This window comes from Oryctolagus cuniculus, chromosome 17 (genome assembly GCF_964237555.1).
Source record: "Oryctolagus cuniculus chromosome 17, mOryCun1.1, whole genome shotgun sequence".
In the NCBI taxonomy this organism is placed as follows: domain Eukaryota; kingdom Metazoa; phylum Chordata; class Mammalia; order Lagomorpha; family Leporidae; genus Oryctolagus; species Oryctolagus cuniculus.
Window position 1 is genome coordinate 36400977 of NC_091448.1, and position 24980 is coordinate 36425956.

Here is a 24980-nt window from a genome sequence, read left to right on the forward strand (position 1 = left end):
CTTCTCAACAGTGAGTGAGGCTTAGAAATAAGGTAATGGAATTAAAGAATGGGTGAGAATTCACTCACACACGGAATGGCTGAAAGTTCAAAACCCACAGAAATACACTTATTTTTCAAATGAGGAAAATTACCTAGCGCTCACCAATGATAAGTGGCAGAACTAGATGAGAAGCCAGGGCTTCAGACTCCAAATTATATTTTTCCAATACATTACGTAACCTTTTCTACAGGGTGCAGCCCATGGTTCCTAATACTGATCCCTAACTGTTTACAAAGAAACAAATAAAGGTGAGGAAAAGGAAAAGGAGCTGGAAGCTACTTCCAACTGAGAAAAAAGGAATCCTATGAAGAAGAAAATCACGTCACGTTTTCCTTTTAAAAATGGTAACCTTGTTAAGACCAAAGAAGTAACTTCATTTTCATTTTTATATGATTTATTCCCATTAGACTACTCTGACCTCTTTGTGAAATTTACTGTTACTGGCTTATACTCACAAAAAAAATGTATATACACAAATACTTTTAGATTTAAAATAGATAAAATTAAGCATACCGATAAAAATTTGTTTTGTATCTTACTACACAGAAAGCATTTTTTAAAAATTTCTCCACACTTAACTCATTAATTGAACCAAACATCTATGAAATGCTTCTAATAAATCTCTTCTACCAAAACCTTACATCCAAGACATGCAGCAACCTCTGAGCACTCAGTTTCACTTTTAGTACAATGAGAGGAGGTATTATTTTTTACATATGATACAAAATATCATGGGTGTGGGAAACTGGGCTTTCCCATCATCCAGTCTGAAACTGGAAGAAAAAAGATTCCATTTGAATGGATGATTGTTGAAGTCAAATAATTTCTAGCACTGCTTTTGCCATCATCAATGTATAGCCATCACAGGGCTAAGCAACAGCTGTTGCCAAAACAGGCTTTATATCCTCCAGGGCTGCTTCAAGGTGCTGGACAAGAAGGTGTAAACACATCTGTCTGTTGCCATTTCTAGTTCTGCTGGCTGCATGTATGTCTTAGCATGAGACAGATGGTCCCTAATGCTGCACAGGCTTTCAGGGGTATGTATTTGTGAAAATAAGAGGACAGATGTTAAATATGGTAAACACACGTCTTATTCCCTGAAGGTTTAAGTTGAGGCTTCTCTCTCACTGGGTCCAAAGAAATCTTTATAAATCTCTGCTCTAGAAATATAACTTTTTCTAGCTATTCTATGCCTTTAGGTAAAATACCTAGGACATGGAAAAATAAAAGCTGATCTAATAAATTAAGTATATAATTTTATTACATATATTATCAGGTATAATGGAGGTAATCATAGAATTAACTTGTTTATAAATAGATCATCTGTGAGGACTCTTTCTGCATTATCCAAGTCAAATATTTCTTGCTAATTTTGCTTTTAAAAACTAGAAAAGGAGCTTAATGATAGTTCGAATAAATCAGAATTTGTGATTAGAGATAAAACTGACATGCTAAAAAACCATTTGTTCATCATCCTGAGGACCTTAATGATGCAATCAAATCTCAATAAACACAACACAATTTAATGGAAATAATTAACACAAAAATGTTAACTGCAGTCTTGAGAACTGGTCAGTCATTGTTTAAAAATTAATAAAGTAGATAGAGCCTTTAAAATATAAGAAGAAAAAACCTAATGGGATATAGTATTATTTGGGATTCGCCTCAAAACTACGCACAGGGCAAAAATGGAAATTCAGAGAATATTTTTTCTCACACATTAAAAAAAAATATTACTTTTGACAAGGTAAAACACATGTATTTTAATAAAAACATTAAATTTTAAGACAACAAAACCACAGAGTTCGGAAAACTCTATGACCAAATGCTTATTTAGGTGTCTTATAGTGAAGGACCACAAGGAAAGCACAACAGCATTTCTGAGCAAAATCAACCAACACTTCAGAAAAGGGCTTCAGTGAGTCTTGTAACCAGGCGGGGATCAAGTAAAACTTAGGACCACTGTCATCCAGCACTTATCAGTCTCTGTACTCTGTGTTAATAGGAAAAGATAAAAGAAGGGTAGGGTGGGTAATTGGTGGTACTCTGAAGCTCCAGCACAAGCACAAAATTTATTACAGACAACAATTACACAGAATAAAAAACAGCTAATAAAATTTGTTTTAAGATCTCTTACTCAGATAATACACTGTGGTTATGTAACACAATGCCCTTGCCTTTAGATACTATACAGTGAAGTACCTAGGGATATGGGGGTGACAAGTCTGCAATCTATTCTGAACCAGTTAGGAGCAACAAAATGTGAGTGCATATGCAGATAGCGAGAGAACATGAATAACAAAGCAAACAAGTTAAGCCGTTAACAGGAATATGGGGACATTTGAACTCTTTTTATTAGTATTGCAACAGGTTTGTATGTCTCTAACAATGGCAACAAAATTAAAACCAAATACTGATTGTGGAACAAATATATTCCCTCTTAAACACTTCAGTATAGCACATACTAAAAGCAGTTCAAAAATGTGGCGGCAATAAAATGATTTGAAATGTTAGATACAAGCCTAGTCAGCAATATATAAGTATTTTACACTAATAGTAAATTCAAAAAGCACATATAAACTCAAAATCGTAATACTTCATTCAATAATAAATTCTCCACAATATAAGTATGTGCAGTATACACACTTTAAAAAAAAACCTTAGAATTCTAACCAAATTTTTTTAAAGATTTTTTTTTTAAGATTTATTTATTTATTTGAAAGTCAGTTACACAGAGAGAGGAGAGGCAGAGAGAGAAGTCTTCCACCCGATGGTTCACTCCCCAATTGGCCACAACGTCCAGAACTGGGCCGATCCGAAGCCAGGAGCCAGGAGCTTCTTCCGGGTCTCTCACGTGGGTGCAGGGGCCCAAGGACTTGGGCCATTTTCTACTGCTTTCCCAGGCCATAACAGAGAGATGGATCAGAAGAGGAACAGCCGGGACTAGAACCAGTGCCCATATGAGATGCCAGCACTTCAGGCCAGGGCGTCAACCCGCTGTACCACAGTGCTAGCCCCTTAAAGATTTTATTTATTTTTTTTAAAGGTAGAGTTACAGAAAGAGAGAAAGAGGGACAGACAGAAAGGTCTATCTACTGGTTCACTCCTCAAATGGCCACAATGACTGGAGCTGGGCTGATCCAAAGCCAGGAGCCAGGAGCTTCTTCCAGGTCTCCCATGCGGGTGCAGGGGCCCAAATGCTTGGGCCTACTACTGCTTTCCCAGGCTGTAGCAGAGAGCTAGGTCAGAACAGGAGCAGCTGGGACATGAACCAACACCTACACCACAGAGAGAGGCTTAGCCTACTGTGTCACAGTGCTGACCCTAACCAAAAGTTTTTTTTGAGATTTTATTTATTTGAAAGGCAGGGTTATACACACAGAGAGAAAGGGAGAGACAGAGAGAATAGTCTCCTACCTGCTGGTTCACTCCCTGAATGGCTGCAACAGCCAGGGCTGAGCCAGAAGCCAGGAGCTCTTTCTGGGTCTCCCATGTGGTTTCAAGCCACAAGCACTTGGGCCATCTTCCACTGTTTCCCCAGGTGTTTAACAGGGAGCTGGATCAAAAGTGGAGCAGTTGGGACTTGAACCGGTGCCCATACGGGATGTTGGTGCTACAGGAGGCAGTTTAACCCACTACACCCCAGCACCAGCCCCCCTAATTTTTTTTAAAAGATTTATTTATTGAAAGAGTTAGAGAGGGAAGGAGGAAGGGAGGGAAGGGTGCGGAGAGAGAGTGGGAGAGAGAGAGAGAAAGGGAGAGATAGAGAGAACTCTTCCATCTGCTAGTTCTCTCCCCAAATAGACACAAAAGCCAGGGTGGGGCCACAGTAAAGCCAGGAGCTCAAAATGATCTCCCACATAGGTGGTAGAGGCCCAAGCACTTGGGTCATTTTCTATTGTTTTTCCTAAGCCATTAGAAAGGAACTACATCTCAAATTTGATACCTGGGCACCCATCTCAGTCCTAGCTCCTGATTAAAGCTCTATGCTAACGTGAACCCTAGAAGGCAGTGGTGGATTTCTGCCACCTATTTCGGAGATCTGGATTGCAACGCTGACTCCTTGCCCTGGCCCTAGTATAGCACACAGGTTGCAGGCATTTGGGGAGTGAACCAGCAGATAGAAGATTTCTTTCTCTCTGTGTCTCTCCCTCTCCCTCTGTACCCTGCCTTTCAAATAAATCTTTTTTTAAAAATTCCATTCTACATTATACATCTACTGAACACAAAGAGTTAAAAAGCTTCAGTCAATTAAAAGACATACGTGGCAAAAGGTCAGTACCATAAAATATGATCTGGGAGGTAGGTCTTCTGCATTCTTCCTTTTCTTCCCTTTAACGTTCCACAAAGTCAGTTTTATTTCTACATTCAACAGTGGGATCACTTAATACTCAAAGCACCACTTCCCCTAGACAGGGGCCTCGAGCTGAATGGCCACATCCCTGAGAACAGTGACAGTTCATCTCACTAAAGCGACCTCTGTGAACATGTTAAACACCTATCACAACCATACTAACAACAAGCAAAAACCACTATCTATTCCTCCCACTGTAAAGACCCTGAGGACTATTCAAGGACAAGCAGAGTTTTCTGTTTACTGCTGCAACATGGAAGTTTCAAGCACTTGTTCCATTTCAAGTTAGAATCAACATCAAATTGCTCATTGCAGAAAACAAGCAATTTGCCTTTAACATATATTCATTTATTTTTTGGTATGAAATGAATTTCCACTACTACTATATAACTGAACATCTAATAATATCAGAGACATAGCAGTTTCTTTTCAGGAACCCGAATAAGTGATCATCTAATATCCAAAATAGGTAGGAGAAAATTGTCTTAAACACTGATAATATATTAACTATGCATATATATGGGATACACTGTGATTGACATATATATGGAATGTGTTATGATGAGATCAGAGTAACTGAGCTACCTATTACCACAAACATTTGTCATTTCTTTGTGTTGGGAGCATTAAAAATTCTCTCCTCTGGCTATTTTGAAATAATGAATCCATGTCAACCATAGTTATATTACTGTGCTAGAGAACTGTGAAAGTTATTCCTCCTACTCAACCACACCAAGGCTCTGGAAATCACTAATTTATTCTCTATTTCTAGAAGATCAATTTTGAAGTTTCTGCATGCAAGTGAGAACATGCAATATTTATCTCTCTGTGCTTTACTTATTTCACCTATCATAGTGTTCAATACGCACAAAGCAGAAATAGCTAAAATAAACACAAAAACCCAGCTATCAAAAAATTTTAGTATATTAATGATCCATCTTGACTAAAACCCAAATCTTGTAGCACTGACTTATCAAAACCACCCACAAAATCATTTATATATTAATTATACCTCAATATAGATAACTTTTAGGAAGTACTAGATACACAGTTACCCGCTAAAGCTCTCTCCTTATTAGTGGGGTCTGCCAAAATTTGGAAGTCACGGGGCCGGTGTTGTGGCGTACTAGGCTAAGCCTCTGCCTGCAGTGCCGGCATCCCATATGGGCGCCAGCTCACGTCCCAGCTACTCCACTTCCAATCCAGCTCCCTGCTGATGGCCTGGGAAAGCAGAGGAAAATGACCCAATTGATTGGGCCCCTGTACCCACTTTGGAGCTCCTGGCTCTTGGCTTCATATCAGCCCAGCTCTGGCCATTGTAGCCATTTGGAGAGTGATTCAGCAGATGAAGGACTTTGTCTTTCCCTCTGTCTGTCTGTAACTGCAGATCAAATAAATAAATAAATCTTAAAAAAAAAAATTGGAAGTCATTTTAAATCCTGATGATGTCTACAAAAACCAAAACAAAATCAAACTGTATTATCAAGCAAAACCAGGGGCCAATAAATACAAGATTGAGTAGATGAATCTGGTTCTTATTAGTCAATACTAGTTTTCACAACTTGTCACTGCTGTTTTTTCTAGGGATATGTGTGAGCATGTTTGTGCAAGTTCTAGACTTTGTACTTAATCTGCTGCCATTAAGTTTCATATGGGCTCGAGATGAAGAATATAATCAAAACCACAGATAGAAAAAGTATGTTTTACTTTTATTCATTCAACCATTTAAAACATCTGCAAAAAAAAAAAAAAAAAATGAAGCCTGAGGTCTTACCCTGTTCGTTTGGTGATGGTCCCCAAGGTCATTGGCTGCTTGATCTGTGCAAGTGGCATCACTACCATCAAGCTGGGGAGAGGAGAGAGTCGAGGGTTGCCAGGATTGTTGTTGGTAAAATTGTTGTATGAGTCTTGGCTATTCAGTTTCCCTACAAAGAGAAAAATGAGAAAAACATCATCAAAGGAAGGATCCCAAACTCTGATAAGGCTTTAATTCACTTCAGTACTTATTTAAGAAAAAAATCAAATGTCAAATGAATTATAGTTACAGTTAATGAATAGGAAAAAAAAGTATCCTGGTAACAACCAATGTGACTGGATTATAAACAGAGTAATATATTCTTTGGGGAAAGGGAATAAATTGCTTATCTTTCTGAAGACAGTCAATGTAGTTTGTTGACTTTCTTCAATGAGTCATTACATCAAATAAAATTGACTGCTTTCATCTATGCCTTGTCAATTTCTGAGAAAATTCAGTAGGGCCTTTGACAGGGACTCCAATGAACCTGTTGATCAATTTAAATATAGTCAGCCCTCAGTATCCAAAGGTTCTGCACCTGTAGATTCAACCAACTGTGCACTGGAAATATTTAAGAAGGAAAAAAATGTCCAGAAAGTTACAAAAAGAAAAACTTGAATTTGTCGCATGCTGAGCACTATGCTAAATCCGTGAGAATGAAGCGATGTGTAGACACACTGCTGAAGCCTCCCACCATTTCACGGATCCTCAGGGTCTCTCCTGCACTCACATGCCTAGGAACATTCATGTACCTTGCAGTTAGACCTATGATGGTTGTGTCGTACTGAACGTGAATAGACTTCTGCCCCTGTCCCACCATAATTATTCTCTACACAATGGAGTATAAGAATTATCTGCATAGCATTAAAAATGAGAAAAGATACAAGGGTCTTCAAAAAGTTCCTGGAAATTCATAAACAATCATATATAGATTTCAAAAAAATGCAGTAATAAAATAAATTTATCTTTTACTTCTATTTTCCACAAACTTTTTGAAGCTCCTTGGTATTACCAATTATAAGTAATCTAGGCCGGCGCCGCGGCTCACTAGGCTAATCCTCCGCCTAGCGGCGCCGGCACACCGGGTTCTAGTCCCGGTCGGGCGCCGGATTCTGTCCCGGTTGCCCCTCTTCCAGGCCAGCCCTCTGCTGTGGCCAGGGAGTGCAGTGGAGGATGGCCCAGGTGCTTGGGCCCTGCACCCCATGGGAGACCAGGAAAAGCACCTGGCTCCTGGCTCCTGCCATCGGATCGGTGCGGTGCGCCGGCCGCAGCGCGCCGGCCGCGGCGGCCATTGGAGGGTGAACCAACGGCAAAGGAAGACCTTTCTCTCTGTCTCTCTCTCTCACTGTCCACTCTGCCTGTCAAAAAAAAAAAAAAAAAAGTAATCTAGAATCAATTTAAAGGAAATAAGGGGATATGGATAAGTTATATGCATATAATATGCCATTTTATTTTATTTTATTTTATTTTTTATTTTTTTATTTTTTGACAGGCAGAGTGGACAGTGAGAGAGAGAGACAGAGAGAAAGGTCTTCCTTTGCCGTTGGTTCACCCTCCAATGGCCGCTGCCGCCGGCGTGCTGCGGCCGGCGCACCGCGCTGATCCGATGGCAGGAGCCAGGAGCTAGGTACTTATCCTGGTCTCCCATGGGGTGCAGGGCCCAAGGACTTGGGCCATCCTCCACTGCACTCCCTGGCCACAGCAGAGAGCTGGCCTGGAAGAGGGGCAACCGGGACAGAATCCGGCGCCCCGACTGGGACTAGAACCCGGTGTGCCGGCGCCGCAAGGCGGAGGATTAGCCTAGTGAGCCACGGCGCCGGCCAATATGCCATTTTAAATGAGGGACTTAACCATCGTGGATTTTGGTAACCAACATAATCCTGGAACAAATGGGAACAAATGCCCCATGGATTTCAAGGAGTCCCTACTGCAACCTCAACAATATTGCCATCTAAAAACACAGAATGCCTTTCCATTTACTTAGGTATTATATAATTTCTTACTACGTTGTGGGGTTTTTTGTTCTTTTTTTTTTTTAAGATTTATTTTTATTTATTTGAAGGACAGAGTTACAAAGAGAAGGAAGGTGGGGGGAAGAGAGAGGGAGAGAATCTTCCATCCACTAGTTCACTCCCCAAACGGTCGCAATGGCCATGACTGGGCCAGGTCAAAGCCAGGAGCCAGGAACTTTTCTTATGTCTCCCACATGAATGCTGAGGCCCAAGGACTTGGGTCATCCTCAGTTGCTTTCCCAGGCACATTAACAGGGAGATGATGGGAACTTGAGAAGCCGGGACTTGAACTAGCACCCATATAGGATGCTAGTGCTGCACAGGGTGGCTTAACCTACTACACCACAACTCGATTTACTACACAAAACTATAATATGCTGTTTTGTAGTTTTAAGGGCATAAGTTTTGTACATTTTTGTTTAATTATTACCAATTATTTTATTCTTTTTGATCTAATTTCTAAATGGAATTTTATTAATTGCACATTTCAGATTATACAGGTAACAGATAAATGTACTCATTACTCATATTCTACAACTTAGCTGAACTCATTTCTTATATCTACTAATTTCTATGGTTTACGAGGATTTTCTACATAGAAGACTATGTCATGTTCAAAAAAAGAGATAGTTGTACTACTTCCTTCCCATTCTGGATGCCTTCTGTTTCATTTTGTCTACTTTCCCTAGCAAGAGCTTCCAGTACAAAATTGAACAGACAGGACAAGTGCAGATGGTGGTTTTCTTTTCTTTTCCTTTCTTTTTTTTTGTTAATTCCTATATAAATGATGAGGGTTGAGGTTCACTGTGTCCAACACAGACATCCAATTGTTCCATCACCACTTGTTAAAAAGATTATCCTTTCTACATTAATCCGCTTTCCACCTTTGTCAAAAATCAATTGACCATGAATGTATAAGCTTAGTTCTATTGATCTCCATGTTATCCCTTCACAAAAATCACATCTTTGGGAATTCTGTAGTTTTTTAGTGATTCTTATTAATTCATGATTTAGAGAGAAACATTATAAAAAATACCTCATATTCCATCTAAAAAAATGGGTTCAGCATTTATAATCCAACAACTCCTTATATAGAAAAGATTTTATTGACCTAATATTAATTGCAAATTGCTGTTCCTGACTTTTTATAAAAGTTACCTTATTTATTTAGTAATAAATGTTATTTTTTAAATAATAGGTATCATAAACACACACTTGAATTTTCAAGTTAATTGAAGTTAGGGGGGAAAAAACTGGTATGAAAACAAAATCACTAGACTAAATGCCCACTCCCAAGACACTCAACTTCAAAATAGCATGATTCAGGGCAGGCATCTAGCTCAGCCACTAAGACACAGCATCCCATACCGTAGCAGGCTCTGACTGCTGACTCCAGCTCCCTGCTAATGCAGATCCTGGGAGGCAGCAGTGATGGCTCAAGTGACTTGGTTCCTGCCATCCATGCAGGAGACCAGAACTGAGTCTGGTCCTAGCTTCAGCCCTGTTGCTGGTATTTGGGAAGTAAACCAGCAGATAAAGCTGTTTTCCTTGCCCCACCCCTACCGCCTCCAAGTATATACATTTTTTAAAAAGTGTGATTCAAGATAGAGAGAGACGTTCCACATAGCACTTAACAAAGGCAGTGAAAAAGCAAAACTCCCTTGCAAAAAAAATGTTAACAGCTTAACCTCACGCTACTTCCTCCTTAGACACCTTATTTTATGGAATTATCAAGCTAACTTTTGGTAAATTCCTCTTTCACAAATTAAGGGGAAAAATAAATGTTCATGTAAGTAAAGTAAATCTTTATCTCCTTATCCCCCAAATTTCCAGTGAAAAATACACATTAAAGTTATTAGAAGCAATCTATACTTGTTGTAGGGGTATCATAAGACAGTATTTACAAAGTATACAAGATGCTTTAAGCTGTTTAATAAATTAGACAATACTACATTTAAATAACACAGAGCCTTGTATAAAATATAAAGAGGGGAATTCGATAACAACTTTTCATATTTGTGCAAGAATAACAGAAAAACTTTAATAATTAAACAAAGTGATTTATTATCTCATTTTTGCAGCCAATATAGATGTAAATTGCATAATATTCATCACCAGTCAACTAGTCTATTATTAATTCAGGATCCAAAGTGAGACTGCAACATCACAAATGTCACAAGCTAATAAAACTCAAGAATTGTGTACACCATTGTAAATAAACTATCTGTCAACTATTTTAGCCTAAGATAATAAGCAGTGAGGGACAGTATTCCCTATTACACCAAAATTTACAGTCTAATGTGCATGACACAGGAATGATGAAGTGCTCACTGTCTAAAACTAAAGATAAGTACATATGGGAAATGTATTTGGAAAAGGGCACATGAGGCAGACAGGACATGACCTAGTTGGACAAGTGTAGGGAAGATAGAGTATTCTAGGCACGAAAAGTAATATGCAGGAAGAGAGATAAAAAGGGATGTCACTACGTGAGCAGTAAGGAGGAATCTAATCACAGAAGAAGATGTGTAAGGGAAATCAGAGGAACTTTGAAATGAAAGAAGAGTGGGAAATTAGGCAAGTTCTTTAGCAAGGGAACAGAATAGATGTTGAGGTCACTGAACTCCATAGATGAGTGGGCTGGAAAAATGAAGTGATTCACTGAGAAATTCCAAATAATGTGGTTTAGTTGCCATGATTTAAAATGCTTCACTGTCTCTCCAGTGTAAAGAAGAACCTCAGAATAGCACACAGTGCACTCCAGGACTATCCTTCTCAACCTGCTATTGTGTTCTCAAGAAAACACCAGAGCGTTTGTGGTCTGCTCACGGTATATCTGTCTATAACGCACTCTGTCTTAAATCGAGCACATCTGAAAGAAGAAAACAAATTGTGAATATTGTTCCTAGGGATATGTCTATCTCATAGGATATGCCAAGCAATTTAGAAACATACATAATGTTTTTTTAAAAAAGATTTATTTATTTGAAAGAGTTTACAGACAGAGGTCTTCTATCTACTGGTTCACTCCCCAAATGGCCACAACAGTCAGACCTGAGCCAATCCAAAGCCAGGAGCCAGGAGCTTCTTCTGGGTCTCCCACATGGGTGTAGGGGCCCAAAGGCTCATGCCATCCTCTGTTGCTTTCCCAGGCACATTAGCAGGGAGCTGGATCAGAAGTGGAGCAGCCAGGACTCGAACAAGCACCCATATGGAATGCCAGCACTGCAGGCCATGGCTTTAACCCACTGCACCACAGCATGGCCCCAAAACAGTTTTAATGAAAGAAAAAGCTAGGTTAATAAAATGGTCAAGAAAGGCATGGTTAAGGAAGGCAAAATCAAGATTAAAATGCTAGTATTTCTGAAAGTCCATGACAGGATAATAAAAAAAGGGCAAAGTCAGAGTAAGGGACAAAGGACACTGATTAAACATGATCAAGGTAATAGACACAGAAAAAAGATTTAAGGATGGGCACTGAAAAGAAGACATTAACAGATGAAATATCACACCAAAGATTTCATTCAACATTCATTCTTACATTAGGCCCTGTACAAAAGATCCTGGGTGAAAACATCACAGGGATTTTCAAAGAGTTCGTAACATAATGGTGCAGAAAGGCATATGAACAAAAAAATTTAAAAAGAAAAACATGCTAATAAAGATATATGATAGGCCAGCACTGCAGTGTAGCGGGTAAAGCCACCGCCTACAGCACCGGCATCTCATATGGGCTGCTCCACTTACAATCCAGCTCTCTGCAATGGCCTGGAAAGCTATAGAAGATAGGCCAAATCCTTGGGCCCCTGCACTCACGTTGGAGACCTGGAGGAAGCTCCTGGCTTTGGATCAGGACAGCTCCAGCTGTTTCAGCCAACTGGGGAGTGAACCAACAGATGGAAGACCTCTCTCTCTCTGCCTCTCTTTCTCTCTCTGTGTAACTCTGACTTTCAAATAAATAAATGTCAAATAAATAAATAAATAAACCTGAAAAATGTCTCAGGAGCAAAGAGGAAAGAATTATTTTCATTATCACTTATTTATTTATTTTTAAATAGGAATTCACTCTTTTTTAAAAAAGATTTATTGGGGCTGGCAACGTGGCATAGTAAGTTAAGCCTCTACCTGCTTTGCTGGCAACCCATATGGGTGCCGGTTTGAGACCTCGCTTCTCCACTTCTGATCCAGCTTCCTGCTAATGCATCTGGGAAAGCCGTAGCAGATGGCCCAAGTCCTTGGGCCCCTAGGCCCTCACACCCACGTGGGAGACCTGGAGAAGCTCTTGGCTCCTGGCCTCAGATTGGTGCAGCTCCACCTCTGGCCACTGCAGCCATTTGGGGAGTGAACCAGTGGATGGAAAACCTCTCTGTCTCTCTCTCTCAGTCTGTCTCCCTCAGTAGCTCTGCCTTCCTAATAAATAAATAAATAAATATCTAAAAAATATTTATTTATTTATTTGAAAGTCAGAGCCATAGAGAGGGAGAGGCAGAGAGCAGGGGCTGGGGGGCAAAGGGAGGTCTTCCATCTGCTGGGTCACACCCTAAATGGCCAAAACAGTCAGAGGAGGGCCAGACCAAAACCAGGAGACAAGAACTTCTTCTGGATCTCCCATGTGGGTGCAGGGGCCCAAGTAATTGGGCCATCCTCCACTGCCCTCCCAGGTACATTAGGGAACTAGATGGGAAGTGGAGCATCTGGGAATTGCACCAGTGCCCACATGGGATGCTTGTGTCACAGGTGGCGGATTAACCTGCTATGGCACAACACTGGCCCCTTCATTACTATTTTAAAAGACAACTATAAAAAGCAGAAAAGATTGTTCCAAAAATTTTGATCATAGGGGAGTGAGTCTATTTCTTCTGATTATTTTTCTAACATAAAATAAGGGATACAATCAGAGGTGTATGAACAGCACTAGGGACTAGTAAAAGGAACTAGATAAAACCACAAATCTCCACAGCCGACACATGAACCACATGTAAATAATACACATCTAAAAATAATAACTCAAATACATAAAATAGCACGAAGACCCTTTCTTCTCTGTTCTAGTGTTAAAAACTTGTTCGAATGATTTTTGCGCAATTTCTTATCTTTGTTTTAATTCAGCTCCAAAGTAACAAAACTCCAGATTTATCGTCCACGAGATGGGTGACTCCTCCAGAGTAAAGACAATGTCTTACTAATCATTAACAGTTCAATAAATGCTGAATATAGGAAAGAGGCCGGCGCTGCAGCTCACTAGGCTAATCCTCCGCCTGCGGTGCCGGCACACTGGGTTCTAGTCCTGGTCAGGGCACCGGATCCTGTCCCGGTTGCCCTTCTTCCAGGCCAGCCCTCTGCACCCACATGGGAGACCAGGAGAAGCACCTGGCTCCTGGCTTCGCATCACCGCGGTGCACCAGCCACAGACGCCACTGGAGGGTGAACCAACGGCAAAGGAAGACCTTTGTCTCTCTCTCTCTCTCATTGCCCACTGTGCCTGTAAAAGAAATATATATATAGGAAAGAAATACTTTTCACACATTCAGAAGCCAAAGAAAAATACAGGCATATGATCTTTTAAAAAGTAATCTTGGAGGGGACTCAAAAGTACTTCAGAATATAGCCAGAAGACCCAAGTCCCTGGCCTTTACCATTCTGCTTAGCCTCCTGTTGACTCTGCCAGGAGCCCGGACTTTCGAAGAGATCTTCAGACACTTCCTTGTGTATAAATCATGCCTAAATTTTCAAGTGAGGAAGTTTCATTAAACCTCAAGCCCCCTAGTGTAACAAGGTTCAGCAGGAAGAGGCCTCTAGTATTGCTCATGGAGCTAGATGAACTCTAGCCCTATTGTTTCTCTCTTTCTTTGTGTCATCTCTCAGGAATATATGTGATAGTAATAATAAAATGAAACACTGCTGAGATCTATGAAGAGAGTCACTCCATAAATGTGTCACCTTCCCTTCCCTTATTTACTGCACTTTTGTCTTTTCTCTTTATTGTAGAAGTACAAGGAAAAGAGCAGAGATGGTTTAATGGCAGCCTCAGCAATGGGATTCATGGAGCCTTAAGACACATAAAATATTTCACACACCATTATACTTTCAAATTTCAGCTGGGACAAGACCTGTAAGTGACAAATGCCATGAGAATGGATATTCTCACAGTATTTCTGGCACAACCAGACAGAGGAAGTCCCAAAAATCTCATGAGAAAATAAGCTCTTCTAAGACTCTCATCCTACTTTCTTGGGCTTCCTCTATAGATAAACTTGCATAAGCCTGCAGGCTTTCGGGTCTTTATCCAAAGCCACTGAAGCTTTGATCCTTTAGAGGTTTACCAGTCCCCACGATAGACGCAGTTCTCTTGGGGGAAAAAATATTTCAAGTTCCAATAAAATGGTTTCTCAATAAATTAAAGCATAAATTCTATCTGGGAATAGAAAAATCATTGAAAAATCAGAATTTTTAAAATATGCCCTGATGTTTAAAACTGTGATACTTTGATTCTGTTCTGTTTTTGTTTACTGTTATTGTTTTTAATGCTAAAATACAAAGCACTAAGCAAGAACAGTTCACTCTGGGGTTTCAACCACTGACTTTCTGTGTTTATCTCAAACAAGTCTACATTTTTGAAAAAGGAAGTATGAAAACAATCTCATGAGTTTTTGTGTTATTCCCCCTCTCTGAGACCTTTTGGATACAGAATACCTGTCAGAACCCACGACTCAGGCACACAGAAGCTCTAAATCTCCACACTGCCACATAGAACCACGCCCTCCACATGTGGGATTGACATGGTATGTATGATCTGTTTACTAAAATTTCAGCTAACTTCAAAATGCCACCTTATTTATGCTTTGTCCCACATCATGTTTTCCCAGACGTTTCTTGCTATAAAAACACAGAGGAAAAATGGATTAAGCTGAGGATAACCGTGAACAGAGAAAATAACAATGGGCTTTGTCGCTGCACTGGAGAAAGAGCTTGTCAGGTCAGTTTTGCAGAGAGGCCTATTCCCAAACCAGTCATCATTAACGGACTCACTTCCACAGGAAAAAAAAGACAGAGTCTGAAACTCCGGACAAAAGAAATCCCTGCAGACAAAGTAAAAACAAATTAAAAGACCCATTATAAAACACAGATGCTACAAGGAAAATAAACTTTCCAAGATTTACTGGGCTTTGACAAACTTGGACATTTGTGGAAAAGACATCAGCAGCAACTCCCAGGTAATGTGGCTGCAAAGCTTGATTCCCTTCTGTTTTATCTTTTCCCTCCATGCAGAAGCTGCCGGGTTGGTATTCTTAGCTTCTGAATGCAGTGATGTGACAACATGTGAATGTGGCAAACTGCTAGAAAGTTCTGAAGCAAACAAGACTCTTAAATTGTTGGACACTTCGGATTATGCTACTAAAGTTAGTATCAGTCTACCTGTATGTGTGTATGCAAGATAACCCCTCTCCAAAAAGTTTCCCTCTGCTACTACATTGTGAAGCAAGGGAAATAAAATCAGTTAGATTAACACGCAGCAATCAAAGGATAACAGTAAGATCAGAAAGAACCTTTAAAAGTATGATGATCAATGAAACAGAAAAGAAAGTTTTTGTGTGTTTTTGAGAGGTAAGAACTACAATAAAATAAAGTGGACCACACAGAGCACTTGGATGATTGTTTACCACAGTCCTTTTGTTGACATTAAAGATGTAGGGATACACAAGTATAGAAATGGTAAATATTCATTTGTAAAAGAATAAAAGAATGGTAGGCAGCATTAATGCTGCCCTAGGAACAGCTACTAACTTTTTCCTTCTTACTATGGACACACACACTTTATTCAATTCAAGCACTCTACTTTTCTGAAGATTTATAAGATATCTTCCTATAATTCAATGGAATTGAAAAAAAAGTTGTTTTGGTTCAATAAATGTTTAAAAGATTTTATAATGTACTTATTTGAGAAGCAGAAAGACAAAGACAGCGAGATGGAGAGGGAGCTCCCAACCACTGGTCTGCCCCTAAATGTCCGTGGTTTTTGGGACACAGAACTCATAAGCCAAGAAACTCAATCCACGTCTCCCCGGAGCATGACAGGAGTCCAGCTATTTGAACTATTACCACCACCACTGCCTCCTAGTATCTGCACTAGCAGGAAACTGGAACCACAATCCAGTTACCACTCTACAACGTGTGACACTGGCATCCCACTGCCATCTTTACTACCAGGCCAAATACTCGCCCTATTGCAAAGTATTTTGAAATCCATGGGGATGAGTACAGAGACTCCTACAATTTTATCAAATTCTGTTGTCTTTACTTCTCCACACAGTTACCAAAAGTCCACTACAGTCCTACTAAAGAAAGCTTTCACTGTCTCTGATCTGCTCGACTGAACCCGGATTAATGAGGTACACTGAAACAACGTCACTGTGAGTCCTTGCTCTCTCATCAGAAGACAATTCTACAAAACAGCCCTATTCCCAAGATTTCCAATACCTATATCCTCCTCCCAACTCTTCTCGTACACTAAGATAACATGTAGACTTCATATTGCCTGCATATCACTCCAAAGCAAAAGTTAGGTAATGAGTTTTAAAGAGCTTTTTTTCTAAGCATTTGCTTTCCACAGAAAAGCAAAGTTTTTGGTTTGCCCTTAATATCCTACTGTAGAACTAACAGGATAAAAATAAAAAATATACCAAGGAGTTTAACAGTAAGTGAACTCTGTAGCCAAAAAGTTTCTCAATGCCAGCTTCAACGCTATTAAAAATAATACAAGAGTAGCTTGTTTTGATGCAAGTAATGAAAATAGGGTCTCTGCAAAGTTGAAAACACTGCTTAGCACTTGCATGTCAACTAATTTAACATCGAAGTTTTCTCAACCAAATTCCGCATAACTGCTCATGAAAATTAAATAAAATCCTCACGGAATACATAAAGTATCCTGGGCAAATGGGAACTTCCTGCATGTGGGTGACTTCTGGCTGGACTGGACCCAGTCTCTCTCCGTCTCTCTCTCTGCTTACCCTCCCCCCTCCTTCCTCGATGAGAATGACAGGCTTCCCAGCTGCAGTTCCAGGACTTTCACCCTCCTTTCTGACCTTTTCTCAGGCATGTTCCAGTATAATCTGTAATCTACTCAAGTAGGAAAAGGAAACAGCAGCGCCCTGGTGAGAAACAGTGCCTTCTGACCCACATGCCAAACTGGGCGGAAGCAATGCTTGTTCACAGGAGTAGAGGAGGGCAGAACACACAAATAAAAGAAAATGAACTTCATATATGTAAGTGGGGGTGGGTGTAGATGTAGGAATGTATGTATTTAGATACATTTTAAAAGACTGTTGACACACAGCTCAAGTGACATAATAAAAGAGAGACAATTCTGACTAGACATTGCTTTGGCCTAATAACTTTTTTTAGAAGTGATAGATGATGAAGTAAAAATACTGGGAAACACTTGAGTTTTTTTCAAGTAAACAGTTTATGTCACCATAGGAATTACTACAGGTACTTTGACAAAGAGTGGGAAGGCAGAAAGATAAATGTCCCACACAATACACTAGAAAATAAGAATCTAACCATCCCCCCCACCCAAGAAGGGGATTGAGGTTATTAATGATATTGTCATCACTTGTTGCCAGTACATAAAAAATAATCTCTATGGAGTTTTGCTAGTGCTTATCAAAAGAAATGACATTATACTAGTTATTCAATAATTACTTCTAAATATATATAAATACATATATATTCATGATAAATAATGCTTTAGATAGTTTTTTGGTTTCATTCTGAACACATTCTGACTTACTCATCATTATCTTAATGTATTAGCTATGGTAACATATAAATTTAAATATTTTTCTTTCCTTAAAGTGCAGATCAACTGAACAGGTACAGGTATTTGGTCTAGTGGTTGACAACTGGCTAAGAAGCCTGAATCCCGGGGGCCAGCACTGTGTCTTAGTGGGTAAAGTTGCCACCTGTGGCCCTGGCATCCCATATGGGCACCAGTTCATGTCCCAGCTGCTCCTCTTCCAATCCAGCTCTCTATGGCCTGAGAAAGCAGTAGAAGATGGCCCAAGTACTTGGGCCCTAGAACCCACATGGGAGACCTGGAAGAAGCACTTGGCTCTTGGCTTCAGATCGGCCCAGCTCTTGCCATTGCTGCCATTTAGGGAGTGAATCAGCTGATGGAAGACCTCTCTCTCTGTCTCCCTTTCTCTCTGTCTGTAACTCTACCTCTCAAATAAATAAATAAATAAATCTTTTTTAAAAAAAGAATAAGAAGCCTGTGTCCCGTATAGGAGTACCTGGGTCCGATATCCAACTGCAGCTCCAGTTCCTGCTAACGCACACTCTGGGAGGCCGTGGTGCTGACTGAAGGAACTGATTTGCTGCCACCCATGAGGGAAACCTGGATTGAGTTCCAGGCTCCCAACTTCAAAGGGAACAGCGCCTAGGCTGTTAGCAGGTATATGGGGAGTGGATCAGTAAATGGAGGCTGGCTCTCTCACATATCTGTCTCTCAAATAAATTTTAAAAATTAAGAAACATAAAATAAACTCAATTAAATTTAAAACTTTGAATTAACAAAGAGACAATCATTATCACTGAAATCATAAGTGGAGTTTAAACTACATACAAACATATAGCTTAAACTACTGTAAAAAGTACTACAGAGAGCCTAGAACAAGGAGGGTTAAAAACTTAAAAGGGAAAAAGAAGACTAGAAAGGAGATGTGACCAAGAGTTAGAAACGGGCTGCAGTGCGCCGGCCGCAGCGGCTATTGGGGGGTGAACCAAAGGAAAAGGGAGACCTTTCTCTCTGTCTCTCTCTCTCTCTCTCACTGTCCACTCTGCCTATCAAAAAAAATAAATAAATAAAATAAAAAAGAAACAGGGGCTGGCACTGTGGCATAGAGGGTAAAGCCGCCACCCCAGTGCCGGCATTCCATATAGGCGTCAGGTTAAGCCCCGGCTGCTCCACTTCCGACCCAGCTCTCTGCTGTGGCCTGGAAAAGCAACAGAAGATGGCCCAAGTCCTTGGGCCCCTGCACCCACATGGGAGACCGGGATGAAGCTCCTGGTTCCTGGCTCCTGGCTTCTGACTGGCCCAGCTCTGGCCATTCTAGATGTCTGGGGAGTGAACCAGCAGATGGAAAACTCTCTCTCTCTCTCTCTGCCTGTCTCTCCAATACATAAAAAAAACTTACAAAAGAGTTAGAAAAAATATTCACAAGATGGAAAAATACAAAAGAGAAGAATAATAGAACTGTGAGGAGTTCTACAGAAATATTTTTAAAACTTTATGAAAAGTTTCATACAACTTAGTTTCACAGTCGACCTTAATTACTAACTGAATGGACAAAATCTTCTCTTTAAAAGTGGAAAGGTTATTATTCTTAGCATACTCCAAGATTCTGGGATAAAATAAGTTTATTAAGAGCTGTTGCTCTTAATATTTAAGAAGTTTTTGGAATTTTTAACTCTTTTTAAATATTAGGATTGCAGTTTGATGCTCTTCTAACAACAGAAGGACAAACAAAAGTATAAACTGACAATATTTATATAAAGAAACATGTAGAAATAGAGTCTACATACGACATTTATTTAACACTAGAGAGATAAACCAAATTTTCCGTATAAATAATAATCACAATAAAAATCTTGGACATCTTACTTTAAGATACCAACTATTCTTGAATCTATCATATTAAAGTTCCTTAAAATTTCCCACTCCACAGAATCAAGCTCAATTTTACTATTGGAACTAAGTTATCAGAAGTGAAGCTGTTTAGCCCTAGGTAAAAATCTCGAGAAGTAAACCCCCATAATTTGGCATCTTTGAGACTAAAAACAGAGGAATTACTCCCTAAAGTATAAGCCTTCATCAAAATTATTTCTTGAAAATATTATATCCTCATCTGACCATGAGTTTCCTACAAGACAATTTCAAGTCTGTTGAAACACAGAATGAAGGGGTCGGCATTGTGGCATAGCAGTTTAAGCCTCTGCCTGCAATGTAGGTATCCCATTTGGGTGCCAGTTTCAGACCCAACTGCTCTACTGATCCAGCTCCCTGCTAATGTACCTGGGAAAGCAGTAGAAAATGGCCCAAGTATTTGGGCCTCTGCACCCACATGGGAGACCAGAAGAAGCTCTGGGTTTCTGGCTTCAGCCTGGTGCAGCCTTGGCCGCCACAGCCATTTGGGGAGTGAACTAGCAGATGAAAGATTCTTCTCTCTCTCTGTCTCTCTGTAATTCTGCCTTTCAAATACAAAACCAAAAACAAAAAGCAATTAAAAGATAAGCTTGTGATTTTCATTAATAAAGATTTTATACAAACTGTGAAGACTTTTCATATCCACGGTTTCAAAACTTTTTTCCAGAAAATCACCCCATTTCCCATGAACTTTCTATAGTACCATCATTGCACAAACAGAAGTACTTCACTGTTCAAGGAAAAATATGGAATCCTATCAGCTTGACTCAACAAATATAATTTTGTTATTTGAACTAGTGAACATATGAGATGTGAAAGTATTGAGAATTGGTGAAGAAACAAAAGTAAACACCTTACAACAAGAAGAAATACTGAATTATTTGTGAGATTTAAACTGTGGTTTAACAATTTATACTTGTCTTGAGGAACAATTAAACATTAAAATCAAAGTATTTTCTGTTGAATACAAGTACAGCAGAAAAATGTAAGCAACTTTTCTAACAATCAAAAAAGACACAAGCCACAACAGCAAAGACTTTCTTCTCCCCACAATCTCCAGTACTGCCTCCTCCCCACCGCCCCCACGGAAGCCTTCCTTCTTTTTACCCATGACTGTTAAGGATACTTTCTGGCTCTATTTCAGCATCATGACTCAGGTCATGAGAAGTGTCAAAGATGCATTTCCTTCAGATGGGAAAGAGCAACACATTTTAACAACCATATAAAGACGGGAGTATAGTGCCAAAGGGCCAAATCAGCATTTCTGACAGCAGGAAAGATAAAACCTTTTCCAGTCACATATATTTTATTTCCAGCTTAAAATCATTTAAATATCTGTCCATCAAAATATGCTTACATAATCTGCTTAAGAAAAAAAACAGGAAACCAATACTTAATTTAGCTGCCTAAATTATCAACAATTTGTGAATGAGAATTGTTCACACGCACAAAATTCAACACAGCATCCCTTATGCATATTAGCAGTTTAAGTCTCTCTCTTCTTCTATATTTACTTTTCCAACAGCATACTCATAAATTAACCTATGTACATAAAAACTCCTTTTATAGAAAATCCTTGAGAATAAGAAGCAGAGAGAGAGGCAACACCTTGATTGAACATCTTTAGGCAAACTGTATCTCACAAGCAATGGTTCTTCTTCTTTCCCTGTAATTCTACACTATAATAGGAACACTTTTTCCTCATCAGCTACATCACTGTCAGAAAACTATACACACTTATTTATCAGCATTGTCATCTTATTTTTTCCCCTCATGGATGATTTTATACAAGTGGACATGTTTCAGTCCACTCCAAAACTAGACTGAGATATTACTGAACATTTATTAAGCATTCTGTACTGTAGATGATTCTTAACACTGACTATGGAATAGCCTGTCTTTTCCAAAGCTGCCAACAGCAGTGCACACACTAATTCTACTCTGTCCGTTCTGAAGTAGTTTCTCTTTTGTGCCTCATTCTAGCTTTAATATTCTCACCTGCAAAAACACACCACCCAATGTTAATAACTCTTTCAATGAACCTTACATCCTCTTCCTCTCCTCATTCTCCTCCGAATGCAAAATGCCACTCACCCTATTCTGTGAAGGACCATCATAGTTTCAATTTCTCAGTATGCATAACCTTGGCAAAGCCTTACCCCAGTCTCCCCTTTTGTAGTTTCCAACTATCAACAAACAGATTTCTAGTTGCTACTGAGATTTTAACCTTAAAATAACTCATGCTGGTGCCGTCCAGCAAGACAGTTTTTAAACCTGTTCATTTAAGTCAGTCATTCAGACAATGTTTAATATATATCCTGTGAAGCCTACCCACTCTCTGCTCCTTCCCAAACTTATCTTAATACCAAACCTGAAGTAACATTTTAGGTCTTTATCTAGATTAGCATATAAAGAAATGGACAATTTGTCCACTTCCCAAAATTAGCTATTCCACCCAACTAACCCTTCTCTTTTGGATAGTTTTTATGCTTATTCACTTCAAAAACTAAAAATCTCATTTAAAGAGAATTACTTCTATTTGAATGGAACCAGATCAGAATTATTACTTAATGAAACTCTTGAATGAAAAAAGCAATAGTAAGATATAAACAGTTTTCCAAATCCTTTTTTCTTATTCTCAACTCTACATAAAAATAACCTTAACTCCTTTAGCTCCTGAAAACCAGCTTCTGGTTTACTACCAGAAAATCTATACTACCTCAACCATAACTTGAACAGAGATTAAGAGTCCTTTATGAGGAAACTGACCTAAATGAAAAGATCTCTGAATGGTGACTGGTGTGGGCAAGCAAGTAAAATAACCAGTCTTGTCTGGTAGTCCACTGGGACCTATAAACTGGTACGCCTTTCTCATATTCAAAGGGTTTCCAATCAGTACCCTAACACTAACTTATTGATTAGCTAGGTAAACACAAAATCATAAAACAATAATAAATTAACAGAATCATCAGCCACTTATCAGTCAACACTTGCCAGACATTGATGTCAATATTCTAAATAACCAGTCTGATGGGGCCTAGTCATAGGTATTTTTTAAATTCATCCAGTATAGGTTTTATGTCAGGGTTGAGAACCATGCTCTAACATCTATGAGGAAAATCAAACCACAACTACTGGAAAAAGAACTCACAAAATAAAGAACTACATGAGGCCAAAAAACCAAAGAACTTACATTATAACTGTTGGGGCTGGTGCTGTGGCACAGCGGGTTAAAACCCCAGCCTGCGGCACCAGCATCCCATATGGGCACTAGTTTAAGTCCCGGCTGCTCCACTTCCAATCCAGCTCCATGCTATGGCCTGGGAGGGCAGTAGAAAATGACTCAAGTCCTTGGGCCCCTGCACCCACATGAGAGACCCAGAAAAAGCTCCTGGCTCTTGGCTTCAGATCTGCTCAGCTCCGGCAACTGTGGTCAATTTGGGGAGTGAACCAGCGGATTGGAAGACCTCTCTCTCTCTCTCTGTCTCTATCTCCCTCTGTAACTCTTTTGAAATAAACAAAATAAATCTTAAAAAAACTTTAAAAATTATTAACTATTACTCAAAGAAATAAGTAATCTTAAATCAATGAAATAAAAGAATTTTATAGCAAAACATTCAAAGAAAAAGCATAAGCATATTAAAAAACTGTAGAAATAAAAATGGAATATGATTGGAAGATAAAGTTGAAAAGAATAAAATGGAGAAGAAAGTTAGGGGTTCAATGTAGAAACCCCACTTTTCAACTAAAATGATTTACAGAAAGGGGTGCAGAGAAAATTAGGGATGAGCCAACCAAAGAGGCCTCCAGAGAATGACAAGGAGTGGAGGAGGGAGGGAGGGGAGTGCCTTTTTTCACTGTAGTATTATGGTATTATCAGAGTTTCATAATACATACATATATTTCATCAATTTAATAAAAGTATTAAAAAGTTAAATAATGGCAATGAACGTCCAGCCAATGGTAACAGAACAGAAAGGATGAGGTTAACTCTTAGTCCTAAGAGTGTCTCAAGGCCTCAGTGATGGAATTTAATCACTCTGGTGAAATAAAGTTCACAGATAACAAGCCCTTAAATAAGAATATATAAAGAAGTGAAAAAAGAAACTTTTAGAACAGCCTAACACCACTTGCTCACATAAAATAACTAAAAAGTTAACTCTATTCAATTATTTGAATTCATCCACAGGAATTGGTATCTGGATGGAATACTCAAAAAAGGATGTCACTTGATAGTAATATATGTTCAATATGTCCAACTCTCTAAGAAAACCCTGAAGAATAAGTTGGATAAGTCACAGGAAAACGTTATAAAAACAAAGAAGAACTATTATAAAATCTAATGCAACATCAACATCAAAGGTATCCCAGGTCGTGCATGGCAGGGTTTCCTTCTGACAATTAAAGTTGAGAAAATATTGCCCTCTAGAGGCATGTCTCATTAACCATTTAAAAGCAATGATTTGGCAATGTAAAATACACATAAAAAGGCAAAACAATTTCATGAGTGGTAAAAAGCAAAACAAGAAATTCTGTGTTAGTTTCATGTGCTAACTACTTTATCTAGCATTTACTTTTAAAACAAACTTACAGAGAAAAATGTAGCATATCCAAAATGGAATACACAGGAAGATAACATATTTCATTCATTTTTAAAAATTTAGGATTAGCTTTTATTGTACTAAATTTTAAAGTTTATTTTGAGGCAAATATCATCTGGATCTTCTAAAGCTACTTCACAGGTGATTATATTGCACTTCAAAACTACACTATTTATGTACCTTCTTCTCAATTTTGAGGTGGAACTAAAACTGGTCTAAAAAATAAATCATATTAAAAATCAAAAACTATACTATCTTTACATAATAGTTCTACTAGCGATTTTTAAGTGAAATTACCTTGTTTTCACAAAGGTGAAAGCTTTTTGATCTAAAATATTTTAGATCAAAGCTCCTTTGAGAAATTATAAATATTGGGATGAAACATGCAAAATAGGTATAGCTTGGGATACAGTACATGTCAAAACTGGCATAGTAATAGCAAGATTTTTTTAAAGGATGACAAAAGAATTCA

The 24980-nt window shown here is 39.0% G+C and overlaps 1 protein-coding gene across 15 annotated transcripts in view; it reads right to left on the minus strand.

Annotated features, from left to right (window-relative positions):
- BCAS3 (BCAS3 microtubule associated cell migration factor) overlaps positions 1-24980 on the minus strand; it is a 607306-nt gene that overhangs the window by 341272 nt on the left and 241054 nt on the right. For all 15 annotated transcript variants that reach the window (XM_070061000.1, XM_070061002.1, XM_051824721.2 and 12 more), the window contains one exon: positions 6171-6321. In XM_070061000.1, coding sequence (XP_069917101.1) covers positions 6171-6321 — 151 coding nt within the window. The remainder of the gene's footprint in view (positions 1-6170; positions 6322-24980) is intronic.